Below are 19,064 nucleotides of genomic sequence, written 5' to 3'. Positions count from 1 at the left end.
AACAGATAATATCACTTTGATAATACTCATTAAAGATACTTGGAACCAGGATTATAATTTGGTATGCAATTCTTGCGGTTTTTGCTTAAACAGTTTGAAGGATAAATCAATTACGATGTTGAAGTGCTTATAAAAACCAAAATTCTATAAACGTAAATGTCCTGGAATAATGTTCCAAAGAAATAATTTGGCTGTGACGGACATTTCATAAACATATGTGTGCTCCAAAAAGATTAGAAAATGAAAATTATATTTATTGTAGGTTACAAATACAGATATCAGCAAGCTGCAGCAAAGGTAATATTATTAATATTATTATACTCAGGGTATGTATATTATGACTAAACAGTCATGGAATATAAAGAATGCTAAATAAATAAAAAATGACGTATACACGTAATTGTTTTACTTATTTTCTTTAAAATCCTGAAACTTTTATTTATTAAAAATATTTCATCGAAGCATGAATAAATCACTATGATAAATGGCGGTACCTGTTTACTTAAAAAAAACCAATCCATCCATCAGGTGCAGTTATGGAAATGATTAAAAGTTAAGAAAAGTATCTTTCATTTTGTAAAGGATAACATAAAAGAGCAATTGGTATAAAAAAGTTATGTTTTGATGTATGTTAACATATCTGACATCATAATTGAGAATTTTCAGCACTTGCAATCGGTGGATAACGTATTTATCAATTATCAAACTAATGGTGCCAAGACTTTATATTTGACATACAAAATAATTATTTTCACCAACTTCTAACTATTCTCTCATTAATTTATTCTACAGTAAATTCCTTCATGTGATTGTAAAGTCATTAGCAATCGGTTCAATCCCTAATACTCCAGATTTTAATCTTTGGCACTAGATGTGTTTGGCTGATTTCAAACTTGCTAGCAAAATTTCTATTTGTTTGCTTGCTTGTCCTATTTACCTGTCCTTACATTAAGCATATTATTGGTATAAAAAAAATTAACAACCATTAAATCTATGCAACTGGTGATGAACACGTATCATCTCCGATGGTTTAGCCTGCCTAGTAGTCGTCACTTCTGCACAGACAAGAAATATCATCGATATGTAACTTTCTGTGCATTTTCTTTTCCCAAAACATTTTTTTATCCCATGAACAGATGACGTTTAATCAGATGGCAAATCATTTTTTAATTACCAGTTTTCAATCCTTTACGTTATTGATGTAACCTTCCAACTCTTTTGATTCGAGATCAACTAATGAGTTGTATGTAGATGTGAAAGAGGGACGTAATATACCAAAGGGACAGTCAATCTCATAAAACGAAAATAAACTGACAACGTAATGGCTGAAAATGAAAAAGACAAACAGAAAAACACTAGTACACATGACATAACATAGATACCTAAAGAATAAACAACACGAACCCCATCAAAAACTAGGGGTGATCTCATGTGCTCCGGAAGGGTAAGCAGATCCTGCTCCACATGTGGCACGTGTCGTGTAACTTAAGTATATTATAACAAATTATATTCCTAGCATATGTGATGAGTTCTATATTAATGTTCTTCTGTAGAATAGATGTTATATTTTAAAACTTATTTATCAAATTTTTATGTGTATAATGACCAGGAGTGTTTCAGTCTCTACATTGACTGTCTTAAGATGCCGTTGATATTAGTTTGAATTGAGTAATAAAAGAAGCTTAAGGGGGTATGGGAGTCTACAATAAAAATGATAGAAATTGTTCATACTTTGCCAAAGCGTAGTATCTATTGATATATGTTCAAAATAATAATAATATATAATAATAATAATGAAAATGATAGGTAACCGCGCATTTTCTTAAGCTACAGGACGTGACAAAATGACAAATTGTGTATGGATTATACAGGAAAAAAACACCATGTTGTTATTAGAATCTAAACAAAGGATAGAATTGTGAAAAGATGGCTTTCAGACAATGTTTTGATAATATCAAAAGAAAAGATATGGTCACCGTACGTTTTTTCCGGATAAAATACAAAATAGTAAAATTTATGTAGAATCCTACTGAAAATTCACTGTTTTAGAGTTACCTCCCCTTAAAATGCCCATTTTTTTTTTAAACAACAGAAAATAATCAACACTTGCAAAAATATAATATTTATAAGTTATAATCTTATAAATTGGTTCTGTTAAATGAAAACTTACATTAAATATCTGCATTCCTACATCAATTTTTGCTAGCTTGATAGAAAATATGGACCTTTGGTTCTCTGTTTTTACAATCCAAGATGAAGGAAGACACCCATACCACCTTAAGGGAGTTCGCTTCTCAGTTTCAACGTACTAAGCTTTTCAAAATGATAGGGGATTAATAAAGGAATCAAAAGAGCAAAACATATATAAAGGTGAATGTGCTTGTTTTCGAGATATTAGCCGTTGAAACTGTGGCGGAAATAATGGCCTCTCTTGACTTTCTCATAGCTTTATCATTAACAAGTTTAAGTTCTAAAAAGCTATTAAAAATAATTAAAACTTTATAATACAGATGGCTTATCATTATACGTGTAAATGATTTATAAAAAGAAAAAATGGTGGTCAATTGGCATTTTTTTTCGGCATTCAAATGGATAAAACCAGAGGATTCTAAAAATATGTCAAAAATTCCAAAACATGACAAGCAAATATCCTTTTAAGCTTAAAAAAGATTCACTTTAATTTGTTAAATTATTTGATAAAGACATTGTTTCTCTCAAATCATATCTTGATTAACTCTACGTAGACGTCTACCGTTTATGTTTTAGGATTAACTGGAAAGAATTGTGACAATTGTTCACCAAATCCTTGCAATAATGGGACTTGTACAAGAACGCCAAATGGATACGACTGTCACTGTTTAGCAGGATTCACAGGTAAAAACTGTTCAACAAATATCGACGATTGTGCTTCTAACCCGTGTCATACAGGAACTTGTAGTGATTTAGTAAATAAATTCATATGCACATGTCCGCCAGGATTCAACGGGACTCGGTGTGAGAATTCCGTAAGTAATTGCGCACGGAATCCGTGTAATGGTCATGGAAAATGCATCGATTTGGGATCTAACTTTAATTGTACTTGCAATGCAGGATACAGTGGTGAAAAATGTGAGACTGATATAAATGAATGTAATTCTAATCCATGTCTTCACGGGTCGACATGTATTGATCAGTCAAACTCTTACAAATGTGCTTGTACCTCGGGTTTCAGCGGAAAACATTGCGAAAATAATATCAACGAATGTGGGTCACATCCATGTCAAAACGGTGCTACGTGTACAGATCTTATTAACGGTTACAAATGTGTGTGCCCGTCTGGTTTTAACGGGACAAACTGCAAGATAAACATCGACGATTGCAATCCTAATCCATGCAAACATCAAGCTACTTGCAATGATGATATTAATGACTATTCATGCACGTGTAAACCTGGATATTCTGATAAAAATTGTTCTACCAATATCAACGAGTGTTCCTCCAATCCATGCCAAAACTCTGGAACTTGTAAAGATGGTGTAAATAGTTATACATGCATCTGCAAACCAGGTTATACTGGGAAAATGTGTGAAATTAATATAAATGAATGTCAATCGAATCCTTGTAAAAATGGATTATGCCATGATCTTGTAAATGGATATAACTGCACTTGCAATGCAGGTTATACAGGTAGAACATGTTCTGTAAACATTGATGATTGTACACCTCAACCGTGTAAAAATGGAGCCACTTGTATTGATGGTGTACATGACTATTCATGCACATGTTTAAAAGGTTTTACTGGAAAGCAATGCTCGACAGATATTAATGAATGTGCATCAAATCCATGTCAGAATAAAGGAACCTGTATAGATCGAATAGGGGGTTATAAATGTACATGTCCAACAGGATTTAGTGGTCGAAACTGTGAAATAAATGTTGACAATTGTTCTCCAAACCCGTGTAAGAACTCTGGCACGTGTAAAGATGGAGTCAACAATTATACATGTTCCTGCTTAGCTGGCTTCACTGGTCACCACTGTGAAATAGATATCAACAATTGTTCTCCAAACCCGTGTAAGAACTCTGCCACGTGTAAAGATAGAGTCAACAATTATACATGTTCCTGCTTAGCTGGCTTCACTGGTCGAAACTGTGAAATAAATATCAACAACTGTTCTCCAAACCCATGCAAAAACTCTGGAACTTGTAAAGATGGTGTTAACAATTATACATGTTCCTGCTTAGCTGGCTTCACTGGTCGAAACTGTGAAATAAATATAAACAATTGTTCTCCAAACCCGTGTAAGAACTCTGGCACGTGTAAAGATGGAGTCAACAATTATACATGTTCCTGCTTAGCTGGCTTCACTGGTCACAACTGTGAAATAAATATAAACAATTGTTCTCCAAACCCGTGTAAGAACTCTGCCACGTGTAAAGATGGAGTCAACAATTATACATGTTCCTGCTTAGCTGGCTTCACTGGTCGAAACTGTGAAATAGATATCAACAATTGTTCTCCAAACCCGTGTAAGAACTCTGGCACGTGTAAAGATGGAGTCAACAATTATACATGTTCCTGTTTAGCTGGCTTCACTGGTCGAAACTGTGAAATAAATATCAACAACTGTTCTCCAAACCCATGCAAAAACTCTGGAACTTGTAAAGATGGTGTAAACAATTATACATGTTCCTGCTTAGCTGGCTTCACTGGTCACCACTGTGAAATAAATATCAACAATTGTTCTCCAAACCCGTGTAAGAACTCTGGCACGTGTAAAGATGGAGTCAACAATTATACATGTTCCTGCTTAGCTGGCTTCACTGGTCACCACTGTGAAATAAATATAAACAATTGTTCTCCAAACCCGTGTAAGAACTCTGGCACGTGTAAAGATGGTGTTAACAATTATACCTGTTCCTGCTTAGCTGGCTTCACTGGTCGAAACTGTGAAATAAATGTAGACAATTGTTCCCCAAACCCGTGTAAGAACTCTGGCACGTGTCAAGATGGTGTTAACAAATATACTTGTTCGTGCGTGAAAGGATTCACTGGTAACGATTGTGAAATCAATATTGACGATTGTAAAGATAGTCCGTGCAAACATGGTTCATGTGTAGACCAAGTAAATGGATATACTTGTGCCTGTACGTCTGGTTATAGCGGAAAATATTGTCAACAAAATATTGACGAATGTATCAGTAATCCTTGCCACAATGGAACATGCACTGATCAACTGAACGGATATTTGTGTTTATGTGTTCCTGGTTACACTGGAAGAAATTGTGAAACAGATGTTGATGAATGTCAGAGTAACCCTTGCGATCATGGTAACTGTGTTGATTTAGTAAATAGCTATCAGTGTTTATGCAGTCCTGGTTACTCTGGTGTAAACTGTAAAACTGACATAGATGAGTGTTTAAGTAATCCTTGTAACAATGGTGTCTGTAAAAATTTAGAAAATTCATTCCACTGTGATTGTAACCAAGGTTACACTGGTGTTCACTGCGAAATAAACATTGACGAATGTAAAAGTAGTCCATGTCACAATGGAACATGCAAGGATGAAATCAATGGGGTTTCATGTACATGTCAGAAAGGATTTACGGGGAGGTTATGTGAAACTAATATCAATGAATGCGCATCGAATCCTTGTAAATATAATAGCAGTTGTAAGGACAAAACAAATGATTATCAATGTTTGTGTCAAAGTGGATACATAGGAAAGAACTGTGATATTTTGGAACCGACACCAACAACAAAACGTTCTACTCCGTCTACTACAACTCTACCTACAACTAATCCTACAACAACTAAACATACAACTCTACCTACAACAACGAAACATACTACTCCTCATACAACAACGAAAACTACTACTCTACTTACAACAACGAAACCTATTACGCGTTCTACAACAAAGAAACCAACTACTCGTCCTTCAATCAGGAAACCTACTACTCGTCCTACAACACCGAAACCTACTTCTCTGCCTACAACACCGAAACCTACTTCTCTACCTACAACAATGAAACCTACTACTCATCCTACAACAACGAAACCTACTACTCATTCTACAACACCGAAACCTACTTCTCTACCTACAACACCGAAACCTACTTCTCTACCTACAACAATGAAACCTACAACTCATTCTACAACAACGAAACCTACTACTCATCCTACAACAACGAAACCTACTACTCATTCTACAAAAGCGAAACCTACTACTCATCCTACAACAACGAAACCTACTACTCATTCTACAAAAGCGAAACCTACTACTCATCCTACAACAACGAAACCTACTACTCATTCTACAAAAGCGAAACCTACTACTCATTCTACAAAAGCGAAACCTACTACTCATCCTACAACAACGAAACCTACTACTCATTCTACAACAACGAAACCTACTACTCATTCTACAACAACGAAACCTACTACTCATTCTACAACAACTAAACAAACTACTCAGTCTATAACAATCAAACCTACTAATCCGTCTACAACAACTAAACCTACTATTCATCCTACAACAACGAAATCTACTACTCTTCCTACAAAAGCGAAACCTACTACTCATTCTACAACAACTAAACCTACTACTCATCCTACAACAATGAAACCTAATAGTCCGTCTTCAACAACGAAACCTACTTCTCCGTCTTCAACAGTGAAACCTACTCATCCGCCTACAACAGTGAAACTTGATACTTTGCCTACAACAGTGAAACATGCAACACCGCCTACAACTACAAATTCTACTATTTCGTCTACGAATACGATACCTTCTAATCCGCTAACATCACTTCAAAGTACTACTCCGCAAGCAACGAAGAAAACCTCAACTGTAATGACGACGAAAAATGCATCTTTACCAACATCAACGAATTCCACAACTATTCAACAACAAACGAAGAAAACACCTCTGTCGATAACAACGCCAATTACAATAAATACAACAAAAGTCACAGTCCCACCAACAACAACAAAAAACAAAACTTTTGGGAGTACCACTCATAAAGCAATTAAAGTAAAAACGACCTTTAGGCCTTCTGCATCATCAACAATCATTCATTCAGTACCAAAGCCAGATGCATATCTTATCAAAGGTGACGTCACAATATCTGTGAAAAACATCACAGCTACAATGAAAGACTTGATTGAGCATTATTTAAATGATCCCGGTGCAGACATACAAATCACAACGTCAACTGAAATAGTATTAGGAGAGGACAGGTAAGTTTCGATAACTCTTATATTGATATAAAATGTCAGATAAGTTTAAATGTGTTACAATAAAATTGAGAATGGAAATGAGGAACATGTCAAAGAGACAACACTCAAACCAAAAAACAGACAAAAGACATATTTGTTGTTTGTTGACACCACAACAATAATTTGGCTAAACTGCTTTGTTCTTTAAATACTAGTACCGTATTCAGCAGTATGAATTCATCTCATGATGTGGATAAAATTCTTTGAACCACTCAATCACGATTACTTTATGGGGTGATTTTGTGCAAATGCTAATGTAAGGATTTTGCGGAATCCAGGTACTATGTGTTAAGAATATGACTCATAGTACCTGGATTCCGCAAACTCCTTATATTATCATTTGCACAAAATCTTCCGATAAAGGAAACGTGATTGAGTGGATCAAAGATTTTTATAAAACTTATCAAGTTTTTATAAGTTGAATTGTATGATAATCAAAAACAAGGAGAAAGGAAAGCCAGTTAGCATTTTTACTGTACATCATCTAACAGAACACAATATAGTTGAGGTAGTCATATTTTATGCTTTAAATTGAGATCTTAGATGAAAAATGTAAATTTTCAGTGAGTTGGTTACCAAAGTTACATACACTGTGAAGAGGAACGGCAAAGAACTTAGTAACAAAGAGGTACAGAAGTATTTCAATCAGGCAACAGCAGCTCTTCATCTAAAACAATATAATGGTGAAGTTAAAAAACGACCAATAAAAACTACAGATAAGGTTAGTAATAGTTATAATTAAGTTATCAAAAATTCTTTTCTTTTATTCTAAATCAAAATTTAGTTTTGCATTTTTGTATTGTGTTTTTTTTTAACTCGTTTTCGTTTTAATGCCAGGCATTGTTAGTCTTTCTTATATCTAGGAGTTTTGAATGCTCCCTTATCATTTCCAACTCTTTTAAATGTTTTTCAAAACTTTCCACATTCCTATGGAAACCAGAACTAACCATATTCTTGCCGACTTGTTCCTTTATTATAATGATGCATATGTTATATATAAGCTCCGTATGAAGAATGCTCCTTTTACTTCACGTTCTGCGATGTAAAAAATGTTTTTTCAGTGAATGATTAAAAATTTGGATAAGGATAAAGACTGCATTATTTCTTATCACTTCAATGCAATTAATTAACTGATACACTGTGCATTGATAAAAATATTAATATAAAACATTTGCATTACTCGTACTGCAACTTTTCACTGTAATGTTTATCTAATTTTAAAACAGAACTCGAACAGCCATGGTGGTATGATTGCAGGAATAGTTATTGCAGCACTGGCAGTGGTAGTCATGATTACTGCTTACTTATATATCACAAAGAAACGGTGAGTTCTAAAAATCATAATAAAAGCTAACTCGAATAGCAAAATCAAATCTTTAAAACTGTCGTGAGATCAGAACATATAATAATAATATAAGAATAATATATGAAACTCATCATGGTTTATTCAGGTGATACAGCAATTATACACACAATACAGTTATAATAGAGCTTTCTTACAAATTGACGAAAGGTACGAACGAACGTAAAGGGAGCACGTATTTCATTTCCACAATAACAGTTAAAAAAAGTCTTTGTTTTATCCAGTGAAACAGCAATCTTTTCTAAGTCAGGTTAATTTTTCAAAAATGATAATATCGCAAATAAAACACGATTTTAATATAATCAAACAGAGAAAAATAGTATCAAATACACTGAAGTTCGATACGTTACTTACGTAAACCACGAGTACACACATTTCCGCGGGAATTTTTACAGCACGAGTGTCACGATTAACTTTTCAATGGCATTATTGAAGTACCTTAGTCTAAATTTAACGACAATATTATCATTTTTTTTATAGTACACTTTCAGCAAATTGTCAAAGTGGAATATCGAGATTTGATAAAAAATAATAATGCTACAATGTTTTTAAAAAGTAATGTTGAATAAATCTAGAAAAACAGGTTTTGTATATAAAAAAATGAATCTACAATTTTGCACTATATATATTGTGGATTTTATAATGACGATTTTTGAAACAGTACAAATGCTTGGAAGATAGACACGAAGTTGTCACTTATCGTCCAGTGGCTAATATTTCATTAATGTTCAGGACTAAAGGTTAAACGTAAATATACGCTAAAATATTCGTTCCATTGCTGCGGTGTATCATATATACACATTTAGGGGGGAATGAATATTACCAGAGGTGATGATTCAAAAGTTATCAAACGAGCACCAGCATATGGCAAAGTATGAAGATCATCTTTTTTATTCATTTTCATTTTATTATTTTTAGCTTGGCAAATTTTGAATCAAGGAAGTATTTGTTTTTAATTTGTTCTTTATTTTTCTGTAAGGGAAGAAGACAATATATTTGCTTTGACATTTTCTAGGGTTAAACAGTGCAACATTGTAATAGTGAAGAGTAGGGAAGGGGTCGATTTTTATTCTTTTATGGGCATTCTATTCGTCTGACTACTAGATGTATTTATGATATTTTGTAGTGTTATCTCCTCCGACCTAGTGGTATCATATTTTAACCTATCGTACGTCCCAAAATTCTAAATATATCTCAAGAAAAGTCCAATTTAATAAGTGTCGTTGCATGTAGGATAATTGTCCGAAATTCCACGACTATTATTTAAATATGTCAAAATAAAGGATCCCTAAAACGAGTCTTACATATGATTCGTCGAGCATACGTACCTTTCGTCAATTTGTAAGAAAGCTCTATTAGAAACAATCAATGTAATTAATAATAGGAATACATGTGGTTAAAGGTGAAGAGTTAGAATGTAGCATTACGCGTATTACGCCACAGATTCGTGATGAGGTCCATTTAAAACATGGACTGGTTCTGTGGTGTACATTGATGATCAGCACCATACAACACTAAAGAAGCTTATTTTATTAGTGATTAAAACAAGTCATTATTAAAATATACTCATAAAGCACAAATAAGTACGACAAGTCACTGTTAAGCTTAGCAATGATATATGGCAAAAATCATTATTATATAATATATATCACAAAGAAACAGTGAGTATTACTAACTATTATCAAAAAGTTACATTTATATTACAAAGACATTTTGAGTTTTACAAGGTATTATTAAAAACTTAAATATATGTATATATATATAAAAGAAACGGTTAGTACTACACATGATTATTCTCTTATAACTATGTGGCATTAATGAGTAAAGGGGACGGCTGGTCGACTCGCGGTTAGCAGAATGTGACCTGTTGTTACATTGTAAACTAGTAGGTAAACAATCCGGCTCAACGTGGCAATCTAGTATGAAGCATGGCAATTATTCAAATAAACGAACATGTTCTCGTCCTAAATCTGAATTTAAGTTGCCGCTGGGTATTACACAGTCCTCAATCATCATAAGAACGAAAAGTAAGTGCAATACATCATTTTTGTAGCACAAACAGCATTTGAGTTGTTCAGTCATTGTCCCATTAAATTAGGCACACATTTTGTACACTTTAAAAAGTATTCATAAATAATTACATATGTCTTACAGAAACAAAGCAAGTAGCAATAAAGTTGCTCGTTATGGTGAAGAAGAAGGGTCACAGAAATATAAAGATGACGTCAATATGGACAATTTTGGATATGATGATGAAGACGCCAACGAAGCTACATTTGTTAATCAGACATATGATACAAAAACAAATATGAAGAACGGGATTAAAGACAGAAATAAAAGTATCAACATATAGTATCTATGTTAACATTAACACTGTACTTTAGTGACGTAACAACAATACTCTTCTTGTAATATTGTACGTAAATATACATTATCGCTGAAAATGGTAAGATTAAAGCCGGGAAAACGATTTTATCATTTTGAAAGTTTTGACCCACATAGGAAGTTGCTGTTTTGTATAATGATTTTATTACAAAAGGTGAAAATGCATACATCATAGACATGTTTACAAGAGTCAGTATTTGTGAATTCTGTCTTTTGTACATAACACTAGCAACAAATTTATTTTAAAACTACAATTATTCACTTGCGTTTCATCCTTTTAAGGATATCATACATAAACATCCTTAATTTTCTTCAGTTCTCTGTTATTTACACATGTGTGCCTTAACATACATAATAATAATTAACTAGAGTGTATGAAATTTGAAAATATATGAAAATAAATATAAAGAATTATTTTAATACATGAATACCTTTCAGAATTATTACAACTTCTGTATGTAACGATGATTTATTAATTTTAGTACAAAATAAAATATAAGCTAATTGCATTCTTTCTCAGGTAAAAATTACCTTTTTTGAGACTTATAGAGTTTAAATTTATACTTTGATTGTTTCCGATGAAGGTAAAATCAAGAGAGGTAATCAAACGTATGATTCGATAAAAGTACGACGAACATGAATACGGACAGAAATCAAAACCTCAACTTGTAATATTATATCGTATTAACATCATTGTACTATAGCAACGTAACACAAATAAATTTTCCATAAGACTGTTTCTCAGAAAAAGTCTACCTCAGATTGGTTTTTGGTTCAAAGTTTTGGCTTTGAACGTTTCTGATGAAGACAAAAGCAAGAAAGGGCTTCCGATGCACCCGTTATAATGTTAATGATAAACGTTATTTATTTTTTTATGTTGTGTCTGTATGCTATTACTTGATGTTGATTAAATTGTATTGGTTACTTAATTTCCTGCCAAACAGAAACACCTGCAGTTTTAATTTTAATTTTATTTTCATAAAGTTTAGAAAAGAATTGCAGTAATTTCAATGCATTTTCATGAAGAAAAAGTACTCCTTTTTGCATTTCATGAAAATGCTTTAGAAATACCCTGTACGAGTTTCTATATGCTCGATAAGTTGATTATTAGTAATATGTTTATGATAATGATAATTGTTATTCCTTTTTATGTTGTGTTTGTATGCTATTTCTTAATCTTAATAAACTATATTTTGTTACAAATGATTACAAAAACCCAGGAAATGATGGAACATAGTAAGCAATCACATATAAAAGTATCTTCAAATCTGAATGGACCTTTTTTGTCTGCAATGATAAGATTGTGTTGATAAATCATGCGAATTGGTCAAAGCTTAGGTGTGATAGCAGATCTTTGATAGTTTATGATTTTATTCACAACTCTTCCCACTTAGGGACAATTAAAGTGGGACATATTTTAAAGTCAACTGTCTCCTATTTCCCGTATATCAATGGTGGCTTATCTAAATGTGTAACACCAATAATTCAGGCCCGGCCAGAAAGCACATACCAGAAAGTAGTACATATTTAACACAAAATAGTTCCTACGCATGAGTGTAACTTTCAAAATATGTAGAATATTTAGGTATTTTTGGTATCAAATGAAAGCTGAAGGACTGGTGATCACCGTAGAACACGTTTGGACTTTTAATTTTGAATATTAAAAAAACTGCACTAAGTTTTAAAAAGAGTGTACATTTTGTCTGTTTGTCAGATATGAACTACCTGTTTTGGTACATCTGAAGTTCCGGGAACCAGTTCTTTCTTATATGTCATTAAGGGTATGTTAATTTTTTCAGTACAAGACCAGACACAATAAAGTGTTGCTTTGAAATGCAATGATTGCCACACTATTTGAACTTCAAACAAAAGAAGTGTGCCTGAAGTTCCGGTCAAAATATTTAAAAACTTCATAATACAGAAGCTATATACTAGTGATATGTAACCGAGAATTCAATACACTGTGTGGCTAATACAAAATCAAAGTTTCGTTTGCAAAAAAATTAAGTGAGTGACTCTCCGGCAGATCTAAAAATTGAAACACGGAACAACTCCGCATGATAAAGTTCCAAACCAAATATCATATCTTTCTAAATAGATAATTGAGTAATTTGGTCTCTTGCTGCTGTGAGTTGTCTCATTCGCCATTATCTGGCATTATACAACCACATTTTATTAGTTTCATAAGATGAATAATAATTCAAAATTCCTATGCTCTGACAATAAGAATGCAATTAAAACTCAAAGTTAAATAAAAACTGACAATTACTCAAAGGTACTTTTATTAGCATAAAGAAATTGTTACAGAAGAAATATCAAATCATTGTATTACGTAGAAGAGTAAAACGGAAGTACGAAGTAGGTGGTAAATAACATGCAATTTGTCACGGCTTTCTCGTAATTTGAGGTAAAATATAGTATTGGTTATTCGCATTGTTATCTATTTGTATCTTTATGAATATGTTTATGTTTTCCGATGTACCATTTAATGTGTCATCAGTGAAGGAATATTAACTACATACAGCGGAAAATGACAAACATATCAACTTTTTTTTTCAAAAGCATCCATTTTTTGTAAAGAACATTTGCTTTCCCGTAACTGAATCCTTCCCACATAAACCAACACCCTTAAGACGTTGGTTTTCACAATTGATATAGTATGGTGTATTTGGTCTATAGGGAAAGCTATTCAAACCATCAGTCTTTCCGATGCAGCTAGGATATCTAAGTTGACAGTAACAATGTGAAGTTCCACACTGTTCTCTTCGGTAATCACCTGGAATTAAAGTGAGAAACTAAAGGGATGAACTATAATTTAAAATCATAATATATGAACACAATTCATAACTACAGTCAACCCTTTTTTTAGGAGATCACTTAAGGGAGAGCAAAACAGTGGTATCGAAAGACAGGTGGCTTTTCTACATCAGGAATATACTACCTTAGCTGTATTTGGCCAAACTTTTAGGAAATTTGGTCCTCAATGCTCTTCAACGTCGTACTTTATTTGGCCTTTTTAACATTTGTTTTATTCGAGCTTCACTGATGAGTCTTGTGAGCAGCAGACGAAACGCGCGTCTAGCGTAAATATGAAATTTCAATCCTGGTATCTATGATGAGTTAAATCAATACAGGTTTAACTTATATGAAATGTACTACAGTGGGATCTTAAATTTGTGATCCTTTAACACAGGTTTTTGCTCAAAGAAGGTGGTCTCTTAAGCAGGTTTGACTGTATATGAATTTGATAGTTGGGGTAAATGAACCATTGTCGATCTTAATGATGTTTGAAACATTTGTTTGGTGATTGTTTCAGATATGATTAGCACTCTTAAACTCGTAATCGAACTTTTTTCTTTAAAGGAACGGCCACCGTAAAAGACGTAATGATTAGATGTACAAGAAATAGAGGGGTCACTAATCTGTATGATATTGATTATACATTATTTTTTTTATATAAATTGATGAAAATTCAAGATTCTTAAGTTGGAATAAAAAAAAGTTCATAAATAGAGTTGTGATCTGCGATTATCTTTAGTTTAAACATATTTCATTTACTCAATGTAAATTAGAATCACAATGTTTTTTTTGCGAACTTTTTTCTTTAAATTTGCGATAATTGACAAAAAGTTTTACATCTGTCTTTGTATTCCTTGCGTTCTCCACACTCGACATCTTCAGGCTGTTCACACTTCAGAGTTTTCGTTGAGAACAGGAGGGGGTAACGGCATTCCTCTAAATGCTGCTCAAAATATCTTGGAACATTCTCATACAGCACAGAACAGTCGTAGTAAACCTGACATTCACCAGGGTGTGGCAGTAAGAGGGTTGGATCATTTCGGCACTCCTTTAGCACTAAAAAGTAAACAAATATATGTGTTCACCATTATAAACATGTAAGCGTGAACTTTATCATTTAAGGCCCATGTGTTAAGGAACATAGATGGCCAAAAAAGACCAGCATGTGTTTCCAACCTTTATTTTGATAACAGATGCAGAAATATAAACAGGTTAAGTAATCACAAATTAAGAGTTGAAACTGGTCGTCATGAACGCAGGGTAAATATGTCAGGTAAATTAGAGAGTATTCCACGATGTGAAAGACTTTGTCAATATTGTAATTTGAATGTGACTGAGGATGAACACCATTTTTTATTGCAATGTCCTCTATATGTAACTTCAAGAACCATTTTACTTGATGATTTATTTATGGAATATCCAAATATAAGAATACTTAATTCGCAAAACCTATTTATATGGATTATGACAAATGATAATGATAATTTTATTAAAAAATTATGCAAATTTTTAACTTCAAACTTAGAAGTGAGAAATAATACTGTCAAGTGAATTAATACAGGTTTTAATGATAATATTTGGGGAAGAGTTATCTTTCTTTTGCTGAACTGACAATGTCGTATATATATGTACTATTGTTTTGTTTTTACATAAATCATATTATAATGTTTAAATTTCATATTGTTTCTAAATATGTATTTTAATTTATGTTTTGTCTATTATCCATTTTGTTTGTAATTCATATGCCTACAAGGGCCCTTTGATTAGGAAATAAACATATTTGATTTGATTTGATTTGATTTGATTTAAACAACTTTATATTTCCCTGTAAAAGTAGGACAACTATTATATTAGATATTAGCTGAAGGAAAAACGTCAACATGACAGCAATCTAACAAAACAAATTGCCATCCAGAAGTTGAAATTTAAATATGCATCTTCAAAAGATTGTAAAACTCTTATAGACTCAATAATACTTTTAGATATTTGTATGATATTTTGGCTCTCAATAATGACGACTTCAGTATGTATATATGAATGAAATTTATCCTGGTGAACTCACTTTAAATAAAGCTAATACTAACAATGACCACTGCCCTTTCCTCGATCTTGATATCTATATCACTAACGGAAAGCTGCTAAAATTTATGATAAAAGGGATGATTTTTCATTTCCTATCGTTAATTATCCGTTTTTAGATGGTGACGTTCCCTTGTCACCATCTTACGGTGTTTATATATCTCAACTTGTACGATTCGCTCGTGTATGTAACAATGTTTTAGATTTTAACGAGAGAAATTTATGTATTACTGAAAAATTATTACACCAGGGTTTTCGATATCACAAACTAGTCAAAACATTTACTAAATTTTATCATCGGTATACAGACATCATTCGTAAATATAGCTCAACATGCAGACTTTTTATACGTTCAGGTATTTCACATCCATTTTTTTATGGAAATATTCTTTATAAAGCACAAAGGTGTCAGTATTCACCTCATAAACTTACAAACCCTTTGAATAGACTTATTAAGAAGGGATATAATTACGATACTGTTGTCAAGTCATTAAAGATTGCATATTTTGGCGTTAATATTAAGTCACTGATAAGGTCTTTGCGTCGGAACTAAACACATTTATTCTAAAAACAGTTGTTGGCATGACACGGGTTATGTTCTTCTCATATATGTTATGATGGTATGATACTAAACCCCTTACGGGAAGGATTGTGCCTGATGTTCATATGATGAAATCATAATCTTTCAGTCAGTTTAATTGAAGTCTGGAGCTGGCATGTCAGTTAACTGCTAGTAGTCTGTTGTTATTTATGTATTATTGTCATTTTGTTTATTTTCTTTGGTTACATCTTCTGACATCAGACTCGGACTTCTCTTGAACTGAATTTTAATGTGCGTATTGTTATGCTTTTACTTTTCTACACTGGTTAGAGGTATAGGGGGAGGGTTGAGATCTCACAAACATGTTTAACCCCGCCGCATTTTTGCGCCTGTCCCAAGTCAGGAGCCTCTGGCCTTTGTTAGTCTTGTATTATTTAAATTTTAGTTTCTTGTGTACAATTTGGAAATTAGTATGGCGTTCATTATCACTGAACTAGTATATATTTGTTTAGGGGCCAGCTGAAGGACGCCTCCGGGTGCGGGAATTTCTCGCTACATTGAAGACCTGTTGGTGACCTTCTGCTGTTGTGTTTTTTTATTTTGGTCGGGTTGTTGTCTCTTTGACACATTCCCCATTTCCATTCTCAATTTTATCAAACTGAAAAGTCACATTACTTCACGATCTAGTACTCTCATGATCTAGTGTTCGGATGACATATTTATTTACATTCCATAATACAACACTCTATTTGCACGTGGTGGCGTGACGTACTGTAACCGAATCGAGTACACTCAAAACAAAGTTGAAGCATGAACTTGTGTATTACCTTTGAAATATGTGTTAATAATTATAATATATATACGGTAATGCTACTACCTATATTTACTTTGTATATGTAATACATTTGTATAAGTTCAAATAACTTGAAATCATATAGTTTAATATATACATGTAAGATAATTTCTATACTCATTCTGTCATCTGTAATTATAATATACTATACATATATGATGCTCCTGTAGCGCAGTTACTGCGTCTGAGTTTGATTAATAAAGTTTGAAAGTTTGAAAGTCTTGTTTAATGTGAGGGTTGAACCAGTGGCAATCAAGAATTTAAATACTTTATTCTATTGTCTTAGAAATTTGAATATGCATGTACTTGTTTAATGTGATAGTAGGCGAGCATTCTAAAATAAAAATACTTTCTCATATCAAGTCACATATATTATCATTTATTTGTAAGTATTTAAGCCTTGCCTAAAAATCCAAATAGGAATTTATATGTCTACTGATATACATTTACAATATTTAAGAATGTAGCTATTTGAAACCGAATATACGACATAAAAAGTTTTACAAAATATTTTGCAAAGAGGCAAATCGAAAATTCAGCTTCAGGCAAATATAATGGCAGTGACTTCACATAATCATCTTTTATTGGAACAGTAATATAAAAAGATATACTTAGTTCAACAAATTACCTTTTAAATTTGAATATAGCAATTAACTTACAAATATCAGGGTCGCATCTTTTATTGTCGCAGGGCTCATCATCCGCTTTTAAAACTATACCTCCGACTATCATAAAAACTAAAAACGTCAACATTTTGCAAGTGTAAATGCCTTAATAGAGTATGAAAAGGTATCCTCATTCTCTTTTATCATGGCTAATAAAAATTCTAATAGATTTTGCAAAAATTAAAAAAAATCTAAATTTTGACAGAATATTCATAAAATTGTCGAGACAGAATATATTTCAAAGGCTATTTCTGATAGTGTCATGCATCATGTTTATAAATCAACTGTAAATATGCAACCATCTGTTTCAAGCTTCGTAATCGACAATTGATCATGTATAATTTGTTTTATTGTGAAATAGTGTTCGCTATGTAAATCATTCTGTATTGTGAAAATAAAAATAATGGCCCATGAGCAAACAAAAAGTTTATTTACAGTACCAAAGTTGTGATGACCGAGGAATACGTGTTTCTGTTACTGCCAATTCTTAAAAAAAATAGGTCAAATTTCAGTCTGTTTTTCTGTCATCTATTTTTGATTTTTATATTTGTCTGCAACATCTTCTGAACCAATAAGACATTTTGTGTTATGGCTTTCCTGGTAAAAAAAGGTGACAACTACGGATCAACATTGATTGTGACTGAAAGATAAAGCTAGCTTCGGCTTTCGATGGATCCTATTTTTTTTTTATATCTTTTATGCTAGTTCGTTCATTATTTATTTTATTTCTTTATTTTTATGACTTTATTGTTAATTTCACGTTTTTTTCATATAATGTTTGTTTTCAATAACTACCATAAAGTAGAAATTATTTTTTCAAAAGCAAAAAACGACCGACCGTGCAAGACCCTCATTAGTAGTCAAGGTCCTGAACCCCCTCCCCCTTCGTCCTTTTGTCTTACTCGAAGTTTAACTCCATGTAAATTCAAAAAAGAAAAGAAAAAAAAGTTCAAAAGAAGCAAGGAATATCGGAGGTTATATTACAATTCAATATGCGAATAATAAAGAAAGCAATGTATGTCTATAAATCGCGCATTGTTTTTATATCTTGTTTTATTTAAAACTCATATTAGTAAATATGAATTTCCATACATTGTTTACAGGAAGTACAAGTATAA

The 19,064-nt window shown here is 32.5% G+C and overlaps 3 protein-coding genes across 3 annotated transcripts; 2 read left to right on the top strand and 1 right to left on the bottom strand.

Moving 5' to 3' along the window:
* The first annotated feature begins 240 nt into the window (after positions 1-240).
* On the top strand, positions 241-7,116 carry LOC134726299 (fibropellin-1-like). The gene is made up of 3 exons (XM_063590699.1): positions 241-297; positions 2,745-6,833; positions 7,096-7,116. The coding sequence occupies exons 1-3, from the start codon at positions 241-243 to the stop codon at positions 7,114-7,116; spliced, it is 4,167 nt and encodes a 1,388-aa protein (XP_063446769.1).
* LOC134726931 (uncharacterized) lies at positions 6,973-12,036 on the top strand. Its single transcript, XM_063591328.1, has 4 exons — positions 6,973-7,222; positions 7,826-7,982; positions 8,488-8,585; positions 10,779-12,036. The coding sequence occupies exons 1-4, from the start codon at positions 7,134-7,136 to the stop codon at positions 10,975-10,977; spliced, it is 543 nt and encodes a 180-aa protein (XP_063447398.1). The 5' UTR covers positions 6,973-7,133; the 3' UTR covers positions 10,978-12,036.
* A 1,528-nt stretch (positions 12,037-13,564) lies between these two features.
* Positions 13,565-18,046, bottom strand: LOC134726298 (uncharacterized). The gene is made up of 3 exons (XM_063590697.1): positions 17,941-18,046; positions 14,646-14,864; positions 13,565-13,785 (listed from the first exon to the last, which is right to left on the bottom strand). Exons 1-3 carry the CDS (start codon positions 18,032-18,034, stop codon positions 13,565-13,567), a joined length of 534 nt encoding a protein of 177 aa, XP_063446767.1. The 5' UTR covers positions 18,035-18,046.
* Between the last annotated feature and the right edge of the window lie 1,018 nt (positions 18,047-19,064).

The sequence above is a fragment of the Mytilus trossulus genome, chromosome 7 (assembly GCF_036588685.1).
Source record: "Mytilus trossulus isolate FHL-02 chromosome 7, PNRI_Mtr1.1.1.hap1, whole genome shotgun sequence".
Taxonomy (NCBI): domain Eukaryota; kingdom Metazoa; phylum Mollusca; class Bivalvia; order Mytilida; family Mytilidae; genus Mytilus; species Mytilus trossulus.
Note: the sequence above shows the minus strand (reverse complement) of the source record. Positions and strands in the feature narration are given on the sequence as shown.